This window comes from Lynx rufus, unplaced genomic scaffold (assembly GCF_022079265.1).
Source record: "Lynx rufus isolate CCGP_SWC_20201006 ecotype Redwood Valley unplaced genomic scaffold, mLynRuf1.p SCAF_18, whole genome shotgun sequence".
Lineage (NCBI taxonomy): Eukaryota > Metazoa > Chordata > Mammalia > Carnivora > Felidae > Lynx > Lynx rufus.
The window spans coordinates 36402932-36418137 of NW_025814832.1; the positions used below are offsets into that span (position 1 = coordinate 36402932).

Sequence of the window (15206 nt, forward strand, 5' to 3'; positions counted from 1 at the left end):
CTATCACTTAAAAACAGATGAACTGATTTTTCATTTAAAAAAAATGTGCTGGCTAGTAATAAAATTCAGAAAATAGAGATTCACGATGGAAAATGGACTCAAACTAAACCACAGCAAGGCTGTTATAAAAAGATGATGTTTAAGTTCTAGTTACTTCATTTGGCCCACAGATTAGAACAAGAGCATTTTTTAATTAAATATATTACAATTTTACTCACTTCAGTGCTTCCTCAAGTTTATGGATTTTCTTTTGAGCTTCTTCTTTCTCTTTACCAAGTTCACTCTCCAGGTCATGAGTCTGCCATGACAAAAATGGTAAATTTACCAGAAGGCAAGTGCTCAAAGGAGAAACACAAACAATGAAGCAGTAATCTTAAATCTATTTTTAACGTCAAATTAGATTTAGATATTTGAAGACAGAGACTTGGTTAACCATGTTCGTTTACCGTACAACTATTTCACTTACTATACTTTCAATACCTCTTTTCTGGTCAAAGTTCGTAACTGTGTGAATCTACCTGTGTGGGGATTCCTGTAAAATAAACTGACGTGTAAGACCTTCAAAGCGGGAGCGATCACTTTTGAATTTTTTTTAACTTACATATTAGCCAGAGGAAAGGAATCTCACGAGATTCAGGAGAATGCGATACATGACGTGTCTACATTCTGCAAACATATACAGGTTATGATGAAACAGTCCTCCCTTCCACTGCTGGGGATGGTTTGAACAAGCGTCCACTGGGTGTGGGAGGCAATCCCCCCACCATGAGTATCTCTTTCCTAAACGCAGCATCCTTCGAGTTGGGGGGAAGGCAGCGTGAATCATGAGGGCTGGAAATTTCTCTTCACAGAAAAGTCTTCAGGTGTAAATGCACATAAGCATATCCAACAAGGACATTACATGGATCTAGAGGGAAAGGAGACTTTGGGACAGCTGGACGGGAAGGGAGGAGTCAACAGGTAGCCACGGTTCCACACACAAGGGAGCCTGGCTGGGAGGTGAGAAATCACAAGTCACTTAGTGGGCTGGGAAAACTGGCTGTGTACCTGCTGGCAGCCCAGGTAAGGCTGACAGGGCCACTGGTGGGTACAGGGGCTGGGAGAGGAATGACAGGCAAAAAAACCAACAACACACACACATACACAACACTTCAAACACTGACTCAGTGCTAGCCCAAAATGCCTGTCCTTAGCTATTTGTATCAGTTTGGATGGAGACCTCTCTAAATTCAAAAACCTTTTCCTTTGGGAGTGCCTGGGTGGCTCAGTAGTTAAGTGTCCAGCTTCAGCTCAGGTCATGATCTCGCGGTTCACGGGTTCGAGCCCCGTGTCGGGCTCTGTGCTCACAGCTCGGAGCCTGGAGCCTGCATTGGATTCTGTGTCTCCCTGTCTCTCTGCCCCTTCCCTGCTCATACTCTGTCTCTCTCTCTCTCAAAAATAAACAAATTTAAAAAAAACGTTTTCCTTTGATAATTCTCTTACATTTTTCTCCTTTGGTGCTTTAGTAAAATCAATACATAAATAAAATCCATTGTCTGTAGACTCAAAGGAGAGGAGAAAGGACATTTTCCTTGAGTTTTTTCATATTTTGATACTCCATGAGAATATCAAAAAGCTTCTACTGGCTGCTGTGAGAACAAGAGGTGAGAAAAAATGGGAAACAGGAACCCACAGGGTGGTGGCAAGGGTAGGCCCTCAGGAGAATGAGGACAGGGGACGCCTCTCCCCCATATTCTAAATAGTAAAGTTAAAATACCTTATAAATACCGACCTCACTAAAAAGAGAAACAGCATCTAACCTGCCTTGTAAATTTTTGCCACTGCATTTATTTTACTTTCCATGAGGAAAAAAATTCAATTGTCCACAATTTTACCAGGTTCTAGACTGAAATTACTGTCTTTCTTCTATTGGATCCCTGGTCTGTACTGTATTATAGGCTTGGCACATAGTAGGCATGCTAAAATGGAGTAAGTACATAATAAAGCAACAGAAGCAGCAACCCCACACTGATCTGGTCCCTTTAACATACAGTATGAAAGAGATTAAAGCCCAAAATTAAACCCAGAGATGACCCAGCGTGGACATTTTGGAAACATGCATATTCGTATCGGTAAAATCCTCTCTTGAAATAAAATCTTAAGTAAAAATCCAAACATCCACTAACATAAAAACACAAAGAGGGGCGCCTGGGTGGCGCAGTCGGTTAAGCGTCCGACTTCAGCCAGGTCACGGTCTCGCGGTCCGGGAGTTCGAGCCCCGCATCAGGCTCTGGGCTGATGGCTCAGAGCCTGGAGCCTGTTTCCGATTCTATGTCTCCCTCTCTCTCTGCCCCTCCCCCATTCATGCTCTGTCTCTCTCTGTCCCCAAAATAAAATAAACATTGAAAAAAAAAATTAAAAAAAAAAAACACAAAGAAAAGAAAAGCTGTTTGAGTGGAAGATGTGGAAATGACATTTGGGAAGTTAACGTCTCAGTGTTAATGTTTCTACTGCTGTCACATGTTTCCCTAGGCTTTTTGCTTAAGTTTCCTCGGTTAATTAATTTTAAGTTCTTACAAATATCACACAGATTGGGCTTTTGACCCAAATTACACATTTTCTTTTACTAGGGGAGATTATTGAGTTTATTGTCATCACTAAAATACTCTTTTTTAAATGCTTATTTATTTTTGAGAGAGAGAGAGAGACAGCATGAGTGGGGGAGGGGCAGGGAGAAGGGGACACAGAATCCGAAGCAGGCTCCAGGCTCCAAGCTGTCAGCACAGAGCCTGACACGGGGCTCGAACTCACAAACCGCGAGGTCACGGCCTGAGCCGAAGTCGGACGCTTAACCAACTGAGCCACTCAGGTGCCCCAATCGCGAAAGTATTCTTATTTACACATTTTTCTTTAGGCTTTCGGGGTTTTTATGTTCCCTTTTTATATAGCTTTTGTTGTTCCAAACTCGTCTATATTCTGATAGACTGACATAGATTTTCATTTCACCAGTGATACTACAAAGATATCACAATTATTTTTAACCAATATTTCTAATAGTCAACAAGTGAAAAATTAGCCGCTGTGTCCTATCTTTTTAAGTGACAGCTTAGCACGTTAACTTCTCCTGCCCATTCTGTTTTCTTTTAAACCTGGTTGATTTGATCCAGATAACTGTTTTAACATTTTTCTTTATCTACACCTCTTCTCTCGAGAAATTTTTCCGACATCTGCATTATTTTGTATCATGTACACAAAAAACATTTAAAATTCAACCCTATTTTAGTTATTTGTGGCATGCACCCCTACTTCCTTTTCATTCTTGAGTATTTTCTGTTATTTTGTTTGATGTGAGGTTTTGCTTATCCTTAGGTGAATTAAAGTACATCAGCCAGTAAGAATTTATTTTCAAAAAGAATATCTGGGTGACCTATCTCTGAGGCTCTTCACGTCCAAGAAGGTCAGCTCTTGCCCTTGCACTTGAGGGAAAGGGTGTGTATAAGATTACGGAGTCACAACATTTTGGCCTAAAAACAGCATTTGTCACTCTACTGCTTTGAGCCATTCAGATTTGCAACCAGGGAGACTAAACTCCCCTGACCTCGGCCCCCTCTCACCCGGGCCTGGATATTTACAAAACCACTCTCTGCACTGAGGTTCAAATGCCGTTGAATCGCTTTATTGCTTTTTACCTGATACAGGGTGACTCTTCTAAATCCGTATACAGAGACCTTCAGGAAGGTTCTCTCCTACCTTTCCTTTTGTGCGAATCTATTCTGAGCCCCCTTCAGGAATATCAATTGTATGCTCATTTCCTGTTTTCTGCTTTTGTATCTACCTCCTGTCTCCAGATGTTTCATTCTTTGCCTTTGCCTTGCAGTCTGCAGGATAATGGTTTGTCCTGATTGACACTTTACAGCATCTGCTCTACCCCACCCCAGCTCCTACGTGAATCTTGGACCTGCTATCGTGTTTTCAGGGTCTCCGCAACCCTTTCCGTGACAAGTACCTCCGTTTTCACTTCATCCTTCTCTTTCCTTATGATGTCTCCTCCTCTTTCACAGACATCGTACTTTCCGGGATTCTACTGATGAATTTTTTTGGATGTTTTCTTTTGGAGTAATACCTATCAGAAGAAACTCCGTTCTCTGGGTCTTCTGTATTGGCCTCCCTTTGCTCTATGCTGTTTTTCCACAGACCCCGTTTTGGCTCTTTTCTCCTACTCATTTGTAAAGGGCGTGTTACCCTTTCGGATTTGAGGCTTGGACAAGAATGCGGGGGACACAACCTGGCTTCCGTGACACGCCGGCTAGGGCGGTCTTCTTCTCGGGACCGCCGCTGCAATCCAGGTCCCGGGAAGTCCCCAGGGCGGTGGACTGGGGATTTCTACCGAGGAGGAGTTTTCTCCACACCTCACAGCCTACTTGTGCGGGACTCTGAAGCCACCTGCTACATGGGGAACTAACAGGGAGCCGCTGGCAGGGTTACTGGTCGGTCAGTGATGTTGTACATATTGGGACTGCACCTCCGCGACGCCCTGCACTGCACCACCAGGGGTTTCCCCTGTTCCCTGCTAAGTTTTGTTTTGTTTTGTTTTTCTGGGACTCAGAATGCTCTGCATGAAGGTGTCGTTGAGATTTACCCCTTTAAGTGAAAACTTCAAAAAAATTACCCATAACTTTGAGGAAAACCTATCTGAAGTGACAGGGCGATCTTGAGTGCAAGCTGTGGAGTCAGACTGCATGGGTTTCTACCCTGCTCCTCCGCAAGTTACTTGACACTCTGTGCCTCCACTGCATTCCCCCCCCCACCCTGAAAAACAGGGGTTAACGGTAACTATATTTCAAACATTGTGATGAGTTAGTAAGTGACTCCGTGGAAAATAAGTTAATTGTGATGAGTTAATAAACTACTTCCTGTATAGCCCTTAGAACAATTTCAGGAACATAATAATAAATTCTCAGCAAATGTTACCTTCTCACACTGAACACTCTATACATAAAACAGTTTCTTGAAAACCCAAGGTCATTATGAAGACCCAAAGTCACAGTGATGGCCCAGTACAGTAAATCCCTTAGATGGGCTGTCTGCCCTTTCAGAAAATAGCCCCTGAGTTGCTAAGAATTTGAGCTCTTGTAAGTGCTTTTTATCCCTCTCTGTTCAACCTTAACCTTGTCGTCAGGTTTGCAGCTGTGCCTTCCTGACACCAGTCGGTGCGCTAACGCAAGCACCTTGATCTGATTTATTGCCTCTAAACCACCGGAACCACTTCTGAAGCAGAAGTGGGACCATCTGAGGGGGAGAATGAGAGGCTTCCCTCGGAGGTAAAGGTGCATGTGTCAATGCACAGACTTTTGAGCTGAGGGGTCCTTAAAGCTAGAAGCTGTTTCTTTCTCATGTATGTCTACATCCCCAGCACAATACCTGGCCCACATAAGATCTGTTTATTTGTCCTTAATTGAATACATTTGTATTGGGTGGTTAACTGCCTTTTTGGACTCTATTTTTAGTTGTTACCTATATTCCAGGTAGATATTTATTTTACCTATATTCTATAGTTTAGTTTTTACCTATATTCCAGGTAAATATATATTTTACCTATATTCTATACCTGTGGTGATAAAGATAATGTTTCTGTCAACCTTTCCTTTTTTATGTACTCTACGCAGTGGAGAATAACCTGATCTTGTAATCCTTTCCCTACTATATATGGCTAATACCAAAAATAAATTTTAATCACTTAAATAATGAAAATACAAACCGGAGAGTCAAAGACGCAGCACCTATTCCCCCACATGGGAGACTGATGTAAATAATTGATTGAACTAGACATAACCACAATTATTGAACATTTACTAAACGCATGTAAACATATGTAAAATATTACGTCTATTTTCCCTGGCAGCCCAAGAATTTAAGTGATCCAAAAAAAGGAGTACTTGTACAAATAAGAAAGAGATTCTGCTCTGCAGAAGGACACAGATACACGGTGGCAGACATCCCAGCACAGGAAGGGGCCACGCACCCACACCGTCTGGCTAATTCCACCCCATCCCCAGCCTCGGCTTCCCCGCAAGAGAAACGCAGGCATCAGGCTGCATGACTTCTCACCACAATACGTTTCACTGTGCCATTTCATTTTTCCCAGACTTCACTCGAGGCACACTGTCCTCTTAAGGAAAACCATGCCAGTAGAAGATGCAAAATACTACACAGTATATTCTGTGTAAAGCTGTGACCATTTTAAATTATTTTAACCTAATTAAAAGAATTATAAGTGAAGGTGAAACACTGGAATACGATTTTGTGATGGTTTCGAGCTCCAGCAGACGCTGTATCTCATCTGTTCCACAGTTACAGCAGAGTCATTATAAGTAGGTATTTTAATTCTCGCACATTTCAGAATATACATGCTTAACATCTGTCTCACAAACTTCTTTAGGTAAACAGTACCATCTTTCACTCTTTGGTGACTGTTTGGAAAACAAGCAATGGGTTATTTGTAGGAGGCAGGTGTTTCCTTGCTAGTAAAATCATTTAGCCCGACCATTTCCTGATTTAACAGATTAGGACACTTCATCAAACAATGACATTTAGTTTTACTACCTATTATTTGTTTGATGTTCAAAGATCTTAAGAGCAGGCAATAGCCGCTAGAGATCAATAAAAACCATTAGATAATATGTGTGTGTGCTTAAATTAGGGACAGCATTTGATGCTGTTTCTCTGACCTCAAAGACAAGTTAGAATCGCTCATGCTGCTTTCTTATTGGCGTGAGGAAATAATGTCACTCAGATGGCATTTCCTCCTCCTGAACAGATATTCAGAACTAAGTTTTCTACCAAAAGTTATTGAACGTGCACACCTGTAACACCGGCTGACCAACAAAAACCCTATACAACCCACTTGGCTATTGAGTCCACAGTCCAGGACTGTGTCAGATTTATGTCAGCTCTTTGTGCAGTCAAGAAGGATATTCCCTGAGGGGGGTACAAGACATCAAATCTTCAAGGACTGAGATCACAGCAGGTTTAATAAAGAAATAAGAACAGATGTCAATTTAAAAGGGGGAGACTGTGAAATTAATTGTAAAACAAAAAGTGACATGCTGAGCAACATTTTCTTCCAGCGCAAATGAAGTCAGAACACATGCAATGTGACCAATTGTGCTTATTTTTCTTTTAAGGATTGCTATTATTTTAAACACTTCTTATTTACATTGAAAACAATTAACGCACTTTAACTACTTACATTATTAAAAAGCTAGGCCAGCGGATACCGTGTGGAAAGGGAAAAAGCTGTAGTTAGGACGCCTACTAAAAAGGACTCAGCTTTGCTCCCCTGTCACTCAGGGAAACACAACAGGAGTGGGTGGGAGGTTACTGGACAAGCGCAAACTGAGCTCGAACGTTGCTTCCTGTGTGTGTCCGCCAGGCAGAGGGGCTGATCCAGAAACCTTAATGTACTTTGTGGCTAACTAGCCAAGAGAAGACAGTGGTAGGAGATGGGCTCTCCAGCTCTAACAGTCCTCAGTAGAACTTAACAGGAGTTTGGGATAGGAATACATTCTTTCAAAATTAGTCAGTGCCTGCCCTTCTCTTTGCTCCCAGCCCCTCCTTCCACCTCATAGGTACCCAGATACTATCTCAGGAGGAGAGCTGACCACAGAGCTTAAAGAAGCAGGAGGCCAAGGTGTTCCTTAATGAACAGGAAGCCAGACATCTGCCCAACAAATGAACAATGGACCAATAAGTACACCCAGAGGGTGCGTTATTCAGTGGGGGTGAGGCTTATGATAACGTATGGTCTTCTTTTAGTAAGAAAAATATTTACGAAGCTGCATGCTCAGCAGTAAAAAACTAAAAAAACAAGTTCTTTATTTCAATGAAAACAATATTTCCCTCTCTTGTTCAGATACCATTTTGTACACATGAAATATATTTAAGATCTTGCATTGAGGCCGCATTAAAACAGCAGGAGAAAAAACCTTAGCAATAAGAAAATTATAATTTAAAAAAAATTTTTTAATGTTTATTTTTGAGAAAAAGAGAGAGCACGCGAGCAGGGGTGGGGGAGGGAGGGAGACACAAAATCTGAAGCAGGTTCCAGGCTCTGAGCTGTCAGCACAGAGCCTGATGCGGGGCTTGAACTCATGAACTGCGAGATCATGACCTGAGCTGAAGTCAGACACACAACCTACTGAGCCACCCGGGCGCCCCAGAAAATTGTAATTTTAAAGGGCATGTATTCAGGTCAATACATGTCAGTAGAAATATTCACTTTTCCAAATGACAGAAACACTCTTCCTAGATATTAAGCTCCTGGAAGGCAGAATCTATGCTAATTTATCCTTAACCTTCTCCCCCATTCCAATGACACCTTCGACCAATGAAAGTGTTTAATGAATATCTGCTGAGTGACTATATGGATAAGTGAGATTAGGTATACACAGTGTTTTAAGAATGCTGTGCTATAGGGGCGCCTGGGTGGCGCAGTCGGTTAAGCGTCCGACTTCAGCCAGGTCACGATCTCGCGGTCCGTGAGTTCGAGCCCCGCGTCGGGCTCTGGGCTGATGGCTCAGAGCCTGGAGCCTGTTTCCGATTCTGTGTCTCCCTCTCTCTCTGCCCCTCCCCCGTTCATGCTCTGTCTCTCTCTGTCCCAAAAATAAATAAACGTTGAAAAAAAAATTAAAAAAAAAAAAAGAATGCTGTGCTATAAAACCTGCTTAATTTTAAACTGTATGTATTTAATTATTGAAGGATTAATGTTTTTCTCATTTTCTTTTATATGTATATTTTTACAAGTAGATTAATTTGGCTAATATTGCAACAATAAATAATTCCAAAAGCAGCAATAAAATCTTTGCTATTTAACTGTTCTTTACTATCCAGGTTATACAGCAAACAACAAATTCAAAACTAAAGTTTAAAAGTCACAAACCTAGGGGCACCTGGGTGGCTTGGTCGGTTAAGCTCCGACTCCTGATTTCGGCTCAGGTCATGATCTCATGAGCTCAGGTCATGATCTCACGGTTCACAAGATCATGGGATCGAGCCCTGCATCAGGCTCAGTGCTTACAGTGTGGAGCCTGCTTGAGATTCTCCCCCTCCCTCTCTCTCTGCCCCTCCCTTGTGCGCACACATGCACACACTCTCTCAATAAATAAACAAACATTAAAAAATAAGTCACAAACCTATAGAACCTTGCATTTTATTGCCAAAGGTGTTAATAGTATATCAATAAACCCCCAGTTATTACTGATAACACGGATGCCAGCATATGCAGACTTATTCACTGTTCTAAATAACATGAAACAATTATTCACAAAATTTTTAACTAGTAGACAATTCTTTCATTGTTTTATATTCCTTGGTTAACTATTTAGCATTACCGCACATATGATACAACAGAACACAAACAGCTCCTATCACTTGTATCATATTTTTAAACTGGTAGAAAAAAGTATAATTTCAAAGTGTTATGAGAAGTTAATACCACAATACTCTTCACTCACTAAATATAATATACAAGGGGTGTTTTTACATTGATACAATTAATCGAATTAAAGAAGCTGTTTATAAACATGAAAAATGAAGAAGCAAAATTTGATCACTGGCTAGCTGAAATAAACTTGAGAAATAAATGATTCTTTAAAGTCTAGAATGCATGGCTTTGTAAAAACCAGCCCTCATGCTCGCTGCCTTACAGTGCCCCACAAAACACATTACCTTTTTCTCATAGGTGTGTTTTAAATGACTTTTCTCCATTTGAAACTTATTTTCTTGATCCTGTGAATAATAAATATTTATTTTTATTATAGTTAAAGTTGCTACTGGAGTCAATAAAATTAGTAATCTAAATAAATTCTGGGATGAGCACTGAGTGTTGTATGTAAATGATGAATCAGGGGATTCTATCCCCAAAACCAAGAGCACACTGTACACATTGTATGTTAGCCAACTTGACAATAAATTATATTAGAAATAAATAAATAAACAGACAAACAAACAAACCAAACTACCTGATGACAAACCTTATTGAAGTTTTGCATATTATGACAAGAGCCCTACCTGTCCAATGATGTAAACTACAAATAGAAATATGAATAGCTTTATGTTAGGGCAGAACAGAAAACCTTAGTTATCTGAAGATGTTAACTACTCTCACAAGGACCTACTTTAGAGTGGAAGAGAAACTTTCTGGCCCTTATTATTAGGAGATTACTTAAAAGCAACCAACTGACTCAATATAGAAATAATACACTTGAAATTATATCAGATGCCAGTCTGGCGTTTCTTGACCATGAGGGCAAAGGAAGGATCTAGAAGATGTGAAGAAGAAAGAAATTATGAAGACTGGTTGAGAGGAATTTAAAGGGAGGAGATTATTCTAAAATAATAATGTATTTAAATAAGGCTTATTTTTTGAATGAATCAAAAAAGATTATTCCAATTAAAATTATTGTTCTTTATTCTCTATATCCCACTAGCATCTTCTTTTGTTAAAATAAATAAGATGGAAAATGTTACAACGTAACAAAAGAAAAAATGGCTAGTTCCATGTCTGAGGGATTCTTTTAAATCAACTCTTACTTATACATATAATCAAGACAAGGAAAGGTGAGATTTAGCCACTGCTCTGTATAAAAATAAGGACTCACCCTTAGCTGTTGCTTTCTTTGAAGTTCTGATTCCTGGAGCTGCTGTTTTAATTGACAGATGTTCTGTTCTAGTTCTTTAATCATACCAGATGCCTAAAAGAATTTTAAGAATAATGAAAACCAGTACCATCCTAGAACTTCTGGTTGAATAAATGTATCTTTTTTCCCCTCCGATTAAAGGTTTAATCAGAATTAAAATAATCTATAAATCTGAATGAAAGATATGTTTTCAAAAAAGCTTAAAAATCTTTTAAAGTAAAAATACAAACTAAATTCTGCACAGTATTTAAAGTTATGAAAATACAATACTGATAAAGATAACAGGCTGACAGAAGACATTCTAAATTTTAATTTTAAAATGAAATCCACTGGAATACTTAATTCATAACATAGCAAGTAACTGATTGCCTTAGAATTGTAGCTATAGAATTCTCTTTGTGGAAAGCTTCAGTATCAGACACAAAAGTGTGTGGCTGCTAGTAAGGGTTCTTGCAGATGTATGTGATGACAGGAAAACTAAAGCATGACCCAGATTTCCAAATAATAATAATAATAATAATAATGTACATCCTTCTCTAAAAACGTATTATTAACACAACTGAGCATTTCTTCTTGTATTTTTATATGTTCTCTCCTTTAAAAACTTTGGTATTAGAAAGGGTTAACTCATAGCAAAATTTAGTTTATTAAATATTTATATCATGCTCTGTATTAGACATTTAGCATTTTCAGCATTTTATAATTTTTTTTAATGCTTATTTATTTTTCATAGAGTGAGGGAGACAGAGTGCGAGCAAGGGAGGGGCAGAGAGACTGAGACACAGAATCCGAAGCAGGCTCCAAGCTCTGAGCTGTCAGTACAGAGCCCAACGCGGGGCTCGAACTCACAAACCCCGAGATCATGACCCGAGCCAAAGTTGGATGCTTAACCAACTGAGCCACGCAGGTACCCCAGCATTTTCCATATTTTAAATACCAATAAAAATCCTTACGAGTTTCAGTTATTCCAAGAATAAAGCAAAAAAGAAACTAATTTCAAATGCCAAATAGTTAGCTTCCTACGTGGCTAATCTACACCTCTAAGCTGAGTAAAGTAAGTAACTACTTTGTACGACTGTATCTACAGCATCTAATACCTTAGAAGCTGAAAAAGCATGTTCCTTTTTCAGAAGGTTTATATCAGCATCATATTTGGTTTGTAATAGTTTCATGTTTTGTTCATAATCATTCACAAGGTGATCTTTCTCTTTATGTAGTGAGTTGCGCCTAAAAGCAATAAGAGAGTAAAATATACTTCCAATACGTTTAGAATCAACCTCTAAAATGAAAATTTTTAGTGAACCAAACTCAAATGCATTATCTTTTTTTTTAAACACTTTTTTAAGTTTACTTATTTATTTTGAAAGAGAGAGAGAGAGCAAGCAAGCAGGGGAGAGGCAGAGAGAGAGGGAGAGAGAGAATCCCAAGCAGGCTCCACACTGTCAGCACAGAGCCCGATGCAGGGTTTGAACTCACAAACTGTGAGATCATGACCTGAGCTGAAACCAAGAGTTGGACACAACCAACTGAGCCACCCCAGTGCTCCCATTATCTTTCAATACATCAAACGAGTATCCTACTTACATTTTTACCAACTTCTTAAATGTTATACTTCTTATATTAAGTGGGACTTTTAAAATTAATAAATGGCAGTCTCCGTGCTGGAAACCTCCCGAGGTTAAATGTGTAATTAACTCTGGCAAATAATTTTTAGAGTCAATATCAGTACTTTACAGCCACACTTGATAGATATCTGACTTCAGACGATACCTTGCCGTTACTTCTTGTAATTCATTACATGCTATCTGGTAAATTCTCTCAAGTTCCAATCTTTCTTGAATTAATTTCTGTCTCTGTAAATTACTGTTCTCTGCTTCTCCAGTCAGCTGCTGGACACGGGACTCCAGTTCCTTGACCATCTGGTTCTGAAATAATAAGTCATTGTTAAGAAAGCCCCTGACTGACTTTATAACACTTCTGTATCATTAAGTAGCCTGAAGAAAATATACGCCCCGTTACAGATAACAATACAATATTCTTACTAATAAAAATTAAACCAACCTCTAAGTTAACAAAATCTTTACAAAGAAAAAAAAATGCTTTCTCCCATAGGAGTAAGATCATCATGTTTATATGCTTTTAGCTATTCATTTGTTCAGTGAATATTTACTGAATGTGGTATGATTCCAGGATCTATGGACAAACCAGTAAATATGAGAGATGAAGTCCTTATCCTTACAAAATCCTTATCCTTCATGTAACTCAATAACTTGTTAGGTAAGTACTTGGCAATATTCTTTATTCTTCATTTGAAGTTTTAGAAACTTATTAAAATTATAAAGGCAATGTAATAATATTTTTAAAAAGAAACTTTAAATTTTAATTTTTAAAATTTTAAAGTAAGTGATACACATATCATCAATCAGTGTATAAAAGTATTTTATTACACAGTTGCAGTATTAGTGAAAAAATATTTCATTTGTTTCAGATTTTTATTTACTTACCATTTTGCCAAAAGCACTGCTTTTCCAGGAGTCTTCAAAATCATCACATAATTAAATCATTTCCCTACTACTTGATGCCTAAGTCATTTTGAATTTCTCACCTTTATAAAACTAGATCAAGGTATTTATGACTAGGGACTTTATCTAAAATTAGGGTAGGCAGGCATTAGCTGAAGGGACAATTGATTTTCATTTTAACAATTAACCTTCCAGTAAGTGTGAGCAATTGGAAAAGGTTAGGATGATATTCCAATTAGTTCTTTTATACTCATCCTGAGATAAACATTCAAAATAAAGTTGAAACACTAAATAACAGTACAACCCCAACACTGTTTATTCGTTCCATCCTTTCTTCATTATAATACAAATTTAGATATATAATTTAAATTTTGGAAACAACAGGTTCTAAATTTGAGAAATGAAAACAATTACAACTAATGTAAAAACATGGTATGAAGATACGGTATATAGAAAATACATACAATTCCTAGCTCAGAGCCTGACACATATCAGATGCTCAGATTTCTTCTCCATGGATCCTATTCATTCTGCCTCTTTATTAATGATCCCTCTGCTTTGGGAATTCCTTTCAGAAGATCATTTTCCAATGTATACTCTAATTTCCTTGTTTCCTAAATATTGATTGACTGGAAGAAACAAAGAAAAGAATACATCCTTGGCCTTCCAGTTTTAAATGGTAGCATAAAAATGATTTTTATTCCTTCTTCTCTTGGAAATTACCAAAAAGAGACCAGATATACTAGAAACGGAAATGAAACCCTGTCTTAGTAAACCCTAAGAGAGAAAAACTTCTCTCTCTCGCTATGAAGGAGTAGGTTGCAATAATAGATCACACTTGCACTGAGAACAAGTGAAAAAACCAAAAGACACCAAGAAAAAAGCAATTTGAAGGCATTCGAGAACTTCCAAGGCAGCTGGGATTTAAGGGGGCCAGAGACAGAAACCGTAGAGAGACCAGTCAACATTCCGTAAGTTGTGGCATTCCTGAGGATGAGGCACGGCAATTAGAGCAGGCCTAGGCAGCCAGGACTTGAAGAATCAAGATCCCTGAGAGAAAAGGTTCACAGAAGAAGGGACTCCACACAGGAAGTTTTCTCCTTGAGGCATTTGCCAAATTTCTAACATTTACAGGACAGATGCCCGTGAGACCAAGGGAAAAGATTCTGAAAAGCAGACTAGACTTTTCAGCAGTATCACTGAGGAGTGAAAAAACTGTAGATTATTCAAAGAGGAAGGCCCCTGGTAACGTCAGAGACTTTCACTTGAAACTGTGTAGAAGGCCACACTAGGAGTTGGGGTGAATCAAGAGGTAGACCAAGGACTGCAACCCTGCCTTGAGCCATTTTGGTCACTGAATGGATCAAGGAAAGTTGTCTCCACACAAGATCCTTCTTGGAGGTTAGGGTGGTGCCTCTCTGGAAGAAGATAACATCATCCAGATCATTTATTATCATTCATACACAATGTCTAGCATTCAATCAGAAAACACAAGGCATGGCGGTGCCTGGGTAGCTCAGTAGGTTAAGTGTCCGACTTCGGCTCAGGTCATGATCTCACAGCTCGTGAGTTCTAGTCCCAGGTCAGGCTCTGCGCTGACAGCTCAGAGCCTGGAGCCTGCTTCAGATTCTGTGTCTCCCTCTCTCTCTCTGCCCCTCCCCAACTCATGCTCTGTGTCTCGCTCTCTCTCAAAAATAAATAGACATTAAAAAACTTAAAAGAAGAAAATATAAGGCATGTCAAAAGTTAGAATCAAGAGGATAAAAACCAGAAATCAACATGCAGATGGCCCAGATACTGAAATTTAAAAATCTATGATGAATTTGTTACATGACTCAAAATATATAAGGAAGGTCTGCTAAATTAAATGATGATCAAATACAAATGCAAGAATACTCCAAGAAAGGATGACCCAAGGCTGGAGATCTTAGAAAATATCATCAGAACATAGTTATCCAAAGTAAGTGGATAATCTGTTGCCTGGTTCAACAACAGCATATGCACAGGT

At 39.0% G+C, this 15206-nt stretch overlaps 1 protein-coding gene across 8 annotated transcripts in view; it reads right to left on the reverse strand.

Moving 5' to 3' along the window:
• Positions 1 to 15206, reverse strand: part of CEP112 (centrosomal protein 112) — a 420870-nt gene that overhangs the window by 300585 nt on the left and 105079 nt on the right. For all 8 annotated transcript variants that reach the window (XM_047081540.1, XM_047081543.1, XM_047081542.1 and 5 more), the window contains 5 exons: positions 12447 to 12601; positions 11774 to 11903; positions 10638 to 10730; positions 9706 to 9765; positions 219 to 298 (listed from right to left, as the gene is read on the reverse strand). In XM_047081540.1, coding sequence (XP_046937496.1) covers positions 219 to 298; positions 9706 to 9765; positions 10638 to 10730; positions 11774 to 11903; positions 12447 to 12601 — 518 coding nt within the window. The remainder of the gene's footprint in view (positions 1 to 218; positions 299 to 9705; positions 9766 to 10637; positions 10731 to 11773; positions 11904 to 12446; positions 12602 to 15206) is intronic.